Below are 8,991 nucleotides of genomic sequence, written 5' to 3'. Positions count from 1 at the left end.
TTTTGCCCATGGGGCAATGTTGGATTGCGGGAACGGGTCATCCTCCAAAGCTTTATTATTTATTAGACTCTGAAGCGCCTTTTCACTGGGCATGAGAGATGGCAAAACATAATTTCGTTTTTAAATAGGTCATTTCTGCAGAAGAAGCTTGAACGTTTTTAGAGGGCGCCATCTATGTGAGGATTTTGGTGATTGCATACTTTGGCTTGACAGGATGGGGTCTCATTCATCCATACGCTCTCCTTCTTCTGGCTTCACACTGTTATCATTTGAAAATGTTAATTGGCAGTTTAATAAAATGTATTACACCTCCATGCTTTCCACTGTGTTCATGTTCTCATTTTCCTTGCAGTTTTGCAGCAAAGTTATATGTTGTTGTTGTGTTCCTTGAGTTACGATTTTTTTCCCTCTCTAGAAGGTAGGGTTGCCAGCTCCGGGTTGGGAAATACCTGGAGATTTTGGGGGCGAAGCGTGAAGAGGGTGGGGTTTGGAGAAGGGAGGGACTTTAATGTAATAGAGTCCAAGTGCCAAAGCGGCCATTTTCTCCAAGGGAACTGATCTCTATCAGCTGGAGAACAGTTGTAATAGCAGGATATCTCCAGCCACCACCTGGATGTTGGCTACCCTACTACAAGGGCAGGCCAGGCCAAAGAGCTCCTTAGCAACCTTCTGCCGTGTGCAGTGTTTGCAAGCCCTGATTCCTGTAGGAATCAATTTAAACAAAAGTTGCTGTGGAAGTGGGAGCTCTCATTCTGTAAGGTTGGACTTCTGGGTCACTATATCAAAAAAGGTTGGGAACCACTAGCCTAGCAAAACTGGTAATAAATTCTACAGCATAGTGACAGTAGCTGGAGAGGACAAGAAATAAAAGAGAAACCTGGTCAGCATGAGAGAAGGCAGGAATGGGGGGGACTCAAGGCTTGCCAGCTCCGGGTTGGGAAATACCTGGTGGTTTTGGAGTGGAGCCTGAGGAAGGCTTGGGGAGGGACTTCAATGGCCATCGAGTTTTAAAAGAAGAAAAAGAGAGAAGGACTAGAAGTACCTAATATTAAACTATATTAACAAGCAGCTGCCTTGGTTTGAATTGTGGATTGGATTAAAAACCCAGAGTGAAGAGTAATAAAATTAGAAACGGCAGATTTGGAAGGTTTATGCGATTATCTATGGACTAAAAAAACAGTCAAAAAACGATACAGAGTCATTTCTTCCATGTGAGCTGATTTCTGTCGCCTGGAGATCCGTTGTAATCCCAGGAGATCTCCAACCGCCACCTGGAGTTTGGCAACCCTAGGAGACACACACCCCCGTGGCCCTATGGGGGAGGTGGCAGCAGGAAGGGTGAAGAGTTGGTTTTTGATACGGGTTCGAGGTGCAGACCAGCCACATCTGCTGACCTCCAGTGGAGGCAGCTTCGAGTACAGCACAGCACATGCAGTTTTCACTCGTGTCCGGCACTCGCTCTGTCCCCGGAGAAAGTGCCAAGGAAGGAAAACAGCAACAGATAAGAAGCAGCAATAGGAGGATGTGGGCGAGGAAGCAGACACATGAAACTGCCTTATACCCTTGCTCCGTCAAGGTCAGTATTGTGTATTCCAATACTTTAATTGCACCTGCCTGCAAATCTTTCCCTCCAACCTAGGTCACCCAAAAACCAAATAGGTTGGGTATTTGTGATCACTGCAGTGTGAGGGAAAAGCACTCTGCACTTGCGCAGAGGGTTTGCAGTTTCAAGTGCTCAGAGAAGGGACTGTCCTTTTCTCAAAATTTATTTATATGTCCCTGGACCTTGTTTTTCTGTAATAAGAGGTTCTGGAGTTAAAACCTGCCAAAGCATTATATTTGTTCAGTTCTTTAGATCTAGTCCCAGATTCTGGAGGAGGAGAGGACAGAAGCTTGACTCTGGTTGCTCACTGATATGTAAAAAGCATTCTGCACATGCTCAGAGGAACACATTCACACAGATAAGTAACCATAAGATCACTCTCAGTTAATGATTAAAACCAGACACCAGTCTGTTTTAAACTGGGCATTCATTTTGTCTGCTCCTATTCCTGAGGCAGCCCCCAAATAATATAAATCTCACTTCAGTTTTGGGTCAACGTCTCTGTTTGTCACTGTGGACACTAAAGAGAAAAGGAACAGATAAGAAAGAAGCAAAGGGCCCAGAGAGTAAAGGGAATGGGCCTAAACAGATGTTTGTTGGTTAGGAAGGGGTTAACTGGGTCATTGCAGCCGCTACACACACACACACACACACACACACACACCAGTGTGGTGGAGTGATCATTAAGCCAGGCTGGGATCTGGGAAACCCTGATTCAAATCTCCCCACTCTGCCCTGGAAATATGCATCATGACCTGGGACCAGTCACATGCTTTCAGCCTGGCCTACCTCACAGGGTTTTTGTGAGGATAAAAGAGAGGAGAACACTGTGAGGCCGTCTGGGTCCCCAGTGGGGAGAAAGATGAGCTACAAATGAAGTAAATAAATTGTATTCAAATGAGTTACAAACCATTTGGTGTACAATTGCTGTGTCTCATAAACAAGTCTGCTGAATGGTGGGGTGGGGTGGTTACTTTCTGGGGTACGTGTGCAGAAATGCCGTAGCAGTCCTGCAACTAAAAGAACTCCTGCAAGTACAGTCTGAGGCATTCAAATGTAAAGAGGGGCGGTGGGACCCGGGTTTCTGTCAAATGGCAAGCCGACATGCTTCTTAGTACTCCTAAGTACTTGAGTATCTTCTGGGATACAGGGGGAGAAACGGCACGCGCCCACTCCACCCCTCCACAACAACAATGCTTGAAACTCCTGCCTGGCATCTTCTCTTCAAATCAGTTAAAAGGAAGTATTTTTTCACACAACACATAGTTAAATTGTGGAACTCCCTGCCCCGGGATGTGGTGATGGTTGCCAACTTGGAAGGCTTCAAGAGGGGAGTGGACATGATAGGGGATAGGAGAAGAGGGTTATCCATGGCGAATGGTCAAAATGGACCCAAGTCATGATGCATACCTATTCTCTCCAGGATCAGAGAAGAAGAGTTGGTTTTGATATGCCGACATTCTCTGCCACTTAAGGGAGACTCGCACCGGAGCTGTGACCCAGCTGGCTTTGTGCGTAGGAGTGGGGAAACAAATCCAGTTCACCAGATTAGCCTCCGCTCCAGATCCAAATCCAGTTCTCCAGATCAGACTCCACCACTCCAAACCACTGCTCTTAACCACTACACCACACTGTGCATGCCTACCGTATTAGGTGATGTGGAACACAGGCAGGATAATGCTGCGGCATTTGTTTGTGGGCTTCCTAGAGGCCCCTGGTTGGCCACTGTGCGAACAGACTGCTGGACTTGAGGGGCCTTATGTTCTCCAAACCTTAGGTCAAGGTAACAGCAGTCCAAGCCGCACAAGCCGGCGCCACGGCTGTAAAGTTGCACCAACTGCAAGAGGCTCGAAGTGGTTGGTAGGACCTGCAGGCGAACTTAACCTTTTATTCAGGCGCCAATAAGACTCATGATCGGGGACGCAGAAACCAGAGCACAATTGTTGGCTAAAGGAGAAGAGTGGGTTTTTGAGCATCTTTTAAAGAACCATTCTGATGCATTGCTTGGACCTTTGGGTTGGGAAGAAGCGGCCAGGGAAACATTGCGCCCATTTTATTGTTGGAGATTACAAGTGGATACAAGTGTAGCTGGGACACGAGCGGGTATCATTTCTATGGAATTGAATAAAAACTGAAACGAAAGGGGGGACATTTGGGAAGAGGTCCATTTTCGGGCCAAGAGCCTGGCTTTGCCCTTTGCTAGCCAACGGAAACGTCCTCTCGCTTCCAAACTGGAGTCGTCTCCTTTTCGTGGTTGAACCCGTGGTTGAACCGGAGCGGCCTGGGAAAGCAAAAAGGGGCCCAGTCGGCTGGAGCGCTTTCGGAGGCGCCGGCTCTCCAAAACGCACGTGGCGCGCGGAGGCGCGCGCCACGTGCGTTTTGGAGAGCCGGCGCCTCCGAAAGCGCTGGGGGAAAGCGCGCGCGCTGTGAATGGGAGGGAGGGGGAGGGAGGGAGGGGGCTTGGACCCCGCCCAACGAAAAGAGGCGGAACCACGCCCCCCCTCTCCCCGCCCCCCTCGCCGCGGGCGCTATAAAAGGCGCCGCGGAGGCGCACGAGGCGGGCGTGGCTGCGAAGGATGGAGCCGGGCGGCGGAGCCGGCGGCGCGGGGCAGCAGGTGCGCCGGGGGGGCCGCCGCTGCTGCTGCTTTTCCGCGGGAGGCCGGGAGGGGGGGGGGTCCTCTTGAGAGCCGAGGGCCGGGCGCGCCGCTCCCCTCCCTCTCCTTTCCCCCCCCCCCGGGGAGACCCGCGCGGGGCTCGGCTGGCTTCTGCGGGGGGGGGGTGATATAATGGGGGTGATACAATTGGGGGGAGATATAATGGGGATATACAATGGGGGGTGATACAATGGGGATATATAATGGGGGTGATACAATGGGGGGAAGATATAATGGAAATATACAATGGGGGAGATATAATGGGGGTGATACAATGGGGGGAAGATAATGGGAATATATAATGGGGGTGATACAATGGGGAGATATGGGGATATATAATGGGGTGATACAATGGGGGGAGATACAACGGGGGGAAGATAATGGGGATATATAATGGGGGTGATACAATGGGGAGATATGGGGATATATAATGGGGTGATATAATGGGGGAAGATATAATGGAGATATACAATGGGGGGAGATATAATGGGAAGATAATGGGGATATATAATGGGGGTGATACAATGGGGGGAAGATAATGGGGGGAGATATAATGGGGATATATAATGGGGGTGATACAATGGGGGGGGAGATATAATGGGGGGTGATACAATGGGGGAAGATATAATGGAGATATACAATGGGGGGAGATATAATGGGGGGAAGATAATGGGGATATATAATGGGGGGAAGATACAATGGGGGAGATCTAATGAGGCGCCATATAATGGGGAGAAGATACCATGGGGGGGCCTCGGCTTGGCGGCCGCCCTTGAGGGCAGGGGCAGCGGGGCAGCACCGCCTGCGGTCCCCTGGAGGGTGGCTGGAGCCGTGCCCTGCGTTGCTTCCCCAGGAGTGGAGCGAGGAGGTGAACCGGGCCAACAAGGCGGCCCTCTCGGCCTGGATGCGGCACACGGGTGTCCGGCTGGTGCAGGTGAACGGGCAGAGGAAGTACGGCGGGCCGCCGCCAGGTACGTCGGGGCTCCGCTGTGGAGGGGGAGGGGCAGCACCCAGGGGGGTCACTCGCCTGGCCCCTTGGGAGCCTGGGCCCACCCCCAGTTGGGGGGAGGGGCCCTCTCCGTATCTCTTCCTGGGAAGAGGAGTCGCACTCCTCTTGGGTAGGAGACTCTTGGGTAGCTGAAGATGTTTTTTCTTTTATTCCCTGAATTTGTACCCAGCTTTCTCCCTAATGGGGCCCCAAAGCAGCTTGCTGCATCCTCCTCCCCTCCGTTTTATCCTCACAACAACCCTGTGAGGTGGGTTCGGCTGAGAGGGTGTGCCTGGCCCAAGGTCCCCCAGCGAGCTTCCGTGGCACAAGTGGGGATTCGAACTCGAGTCTCCCGGATACTAGTCTGACACTCTTAACCGCTACACCACACTGGGTCTCAGCCTGAATTAATTTGGTTAAGTGGATCCAACTACATGCCTGCATAAGTATGTTGTGTTCTTGCTTCTTCGAGAATCTTTGAAGGTTTTTCTGGGGTCTCCTTGGTTTTGATGAGTAAGGCAACACCCTGTTCTGAGCTGACCGGTTCTTTTCTTGTCTTCAAAGGCTGGGCCGGCAGGGCCCCACCTTCCGGTTCAGAGGTATTCATAGGTAAAATCCCACAAGATATCTATGAGGATAAACTAATACCTCTATTTCAAAGTGTGGCGAAGCTCTATGAGTTCCGCCTGATGATGACATTTAGCGGCCTGAACCGGGGCTTCGCATATGCCAAGTATGCCAACCGGCGCAGTGCCCAGGAGGCCATCGCTGCTCTCAACGGCTTCGAAATCCAACCTGGCCACCCTATTGCAGTCTGCAGAAGCACCGAGAAGTGCGAATTGTCCATCGACGGACTGGCGTCCTCCATCAAAAAGCGCCCACTTCTGCAGCTACTCTGCGAGCTCACTGCGGGAGTGACCGGCGTCTCCTTGCACCCGAGCCCTTTCCAGAAAGGAAAGCAGTTTGCAGAGGTGAAATATATCTCCCACTGGGCTGCTGCGATGGCGAAGAAGGTGCTGGTGGAAGGTGAGTCTCTCCAATTGTTTGGAGCAGCACAATGCAGCTTGGTAATCTTCAGTAGCCGGTTTAGAGAGAGTAACAAGTGGGGGCCTGCGAAACTCGCGAGGGGGGAAGGGAATGCCATCTCCCTCTCACAAGGCTCCCCCCCCCCACCAATTTTCAGTTTTTCTGCAGACCCAGGGGGGTCCCCTAAGTGCAGAAAAACCTGTTGGGGTGAGTGTGCCCCCTATCTGCAGATTTAAGTATCTGCAGGCAAGGGACACTCATCAGAATTAAATGTATAGATTCGTTGATTGTTGGCGTTTGTTAATGTTTATGGATTAGACTTGATTTATTGTCTGTTGCCCGAAAGAGCTGGGTGTAACTTGAACCTAGCACCATTCGAAGCAGTTCTGCAAATAAGGCTGACTGGTCCAGGGCTCATTATCATGTCCTGGAGAATTTTCCTTTTTCTTTTGAAACATTATTTTTTTTATAGCATCCAACCTAAGAGTTCTAAAGAACCCAGAAGCTTGCATGCTGTTATGTGTCATTTGGTTGGTCCTAGTAAACGGTTAATAATAACACTAGTAGGTATCATCTGGATCCATCTGTTAAGGCTTTTTTAATTTATTTTTTAATCTTTACTAGCCACCACTGAAAGTAACAAATATGTGCTGGCCAGCTGTAGTACCAAAATGTATTGCCACCGTGGGGAACCTTGACAGCCATATCAATCACTGGTAACTTACTCCCAGGTGACTTACCACATTCATGGTACTGTGAGTGAAAATGGAAGCTATTGCTAGTGAAGAGGTGCTTAGATGACCCCACTGTGTACGCCGAAGATCAGTGGGACTCCTTGTAATAGGAAGCACTGACCTGTTAAAATGGAATCCAGCCATTTCATTTGTCCAATGTATTTGTATATGGCACCAGATACACAGATTTGAAAGGTTTAAATCAGGGGTCCTCACCCTGTCTGAACCTGTGGGCACCTTTGAAATTCTGGCACAGGTGGAGGCAGCAACGAAATGGCTGTTGCAGGAAGCCCAGGTGTAGTGAGAAGGGATGATTTAAAAATTCATTGGGAAAGGAATGAGGGAGAATAAAATTACAGTGTAGTGGCAGCTGCTGCTGCAACATTATTTTAATCTCTAGTAGAGAATCAGAAGAACCCCACTGGAACCCACCCACTTTCTAAAAACACTTGATGGGCACTGTGTTGGGGATCCCTGATTTATACTGATGCTGAGTGGAAACTGTTTCCTGGTTTTTGTACAGGGAGTTTATCCCAGTGTGGAGATCAAATTGACGTTGATTGGCTGAAACCAAACATGAAGCAGGAACTCCACACCTCTCTGCAAGCCTTCCCTGAGATCCTGCCATCCAGTTGCTCTGTTGAAGATGACCCCAGCCGAAGGCCAGGTGATCATCATGTGCCGCTGGCAATGGGAAGTGTGCTAGACTACCTGAACTTGCAGTGTGAGGAGCGGCAGCTGGGGGCCCCCGTGTTCCTTACCAAGTGCATGAAGAGGAAACCTGGTGGCTGGTTTCAGTACTGGTACCAAGTGGTGATTCCAAACTATCCGTCACCCTTCAGCGGGTTGATCTGGATCAAGCAAGATCAGTTTGCTGTCACGGAAGACCATGAAAAAGCAAAAGATGCGGTAGCTCTACAAGTGCTTAAAGTCATGGGTAAGAGTCTTTGCATTAACTGAGTGGTGCAAGGCGCCATCAGAATGCTTGAATTTCTAGCAGGAATAGATGTGAAGGCCCAGACAAAATTTGGGGGGTGGGGAGGCCCCCAGCTTTTCTCAATTTTTTCAGCTGATAAGTTAGAAAATTTGGGGGAGCTCTGGGAACAAAAATCCCTGTGAAATAATTTCTCGTTTATAATGAATGAGAAATTTTTCTAGACAAAGTTTTTCACACTCGACACTGTGTAGTATTTCATTTTTCAAGTGGAAAAATTGGGAAATTTTAGGGTACATGGGGGGAAAAGTCCTATAAAAGATTTCCTCTTTTTCAGTGAGAAACTCTGTCTTTCACTTATTTTGGATATGTGGCATGAAAATGTTGAAGGACTTGTTATCCTGAGAAAGTCAGGCAGCCACCCACCCATCCCAGTCCAGATGTGGGCTGGTGAGGCATGGCCCGGCCTGACCAAGTGACATGTCATTTCTGGCCTTTGTAACAATTGAGTTTGATACCCCTGCTCTAACCACTATATCAAACTGGCTGCCTAACTTACTACTGATGAAAGAAACCCTGCAAAAAGCCCAGCTAGGGAGATGGGGGTGGCAGGTACAAGGGGAATTGCCATGTCCCAGAATAGTTGTGTTGGGGGAGTTGAGATACAGCCATTGATTCCTCCTCCCCTTCTTCTAAAAGAGGGATTTGTCCTTCATTTCTCTTTGAAGAGAAGCAGATGCACCCTTTTGTAGCTTCCACCCTTATTTTATGTCACATACCACCAAACAGGAAAGTTTGGGAAGACATCATTCACCTCTGATCATTCACCTCTGAGCATGTACAGAGTGAAATTCTGAAATGTTGCAGATCCTCCCTTTTTGCCGCTCCTTGTTTCAGGTTTCTCTTTCATCAAAGTGGAATTCATTAGAAAGAGGAAAAGGAATGGATTGTTGGATTTCAGGGAGAAATTGAATAAAAGGAATTATCTTAGCAACACTATTGCTGCCAGTTTTTTCAGTGGCTGTGCTTTCACAGTAGCAGCAGAGCACTAA

The 8,991-nt window shown here is 49.2% G+C and overlaps 1 protein-coding gene across 1 annotated transcript; it reads left to right on the top strand.

Annotated features, from left to right (window-relative positions):
• The first annotated feature begins 4,179 nt into the window (after positions 1 to 4,179).
• On the top strand, positions 4,180 to 8,991 carry DND1 (DND microRNA-mediated repression inhibitor 1). Its single transcript, XM_056862291.1, has 5 exons — positions 4,180 to 4,218; positions 5,111 to 5,228; positions 5,810 to 6,271; positions 7,529 to 7,942; positions 8,837 to 8,991. The coding sequence occupies exons 1-5, from the start codon at positions 4,180 to 4,182 to the stop codon at positions 8,989 to 8,991; spliced, it is 1,188 nt and encodes a 395-aa protein (XP_056718269.1).

Source organism: Euleptes europaea, chromosome 17 (genome assembly GCF_029931775.1).
Source record: "Euleptes europaea isolate rEulEur1 chromosome 17, rEulEur1.hap1, whole genome shotgun sequence".
NCBI lineage: Eukaryota > Metazoa > Chordata > Lepidosauria > Squamata > Sphaerodactylidae > Euleptes > Euleptes europaea.
The sequence above is the reverse complement of the archived record's forward strand: the minus strand, read 5'-3'. Positions and strand labels throughout refer to the sequence as shown.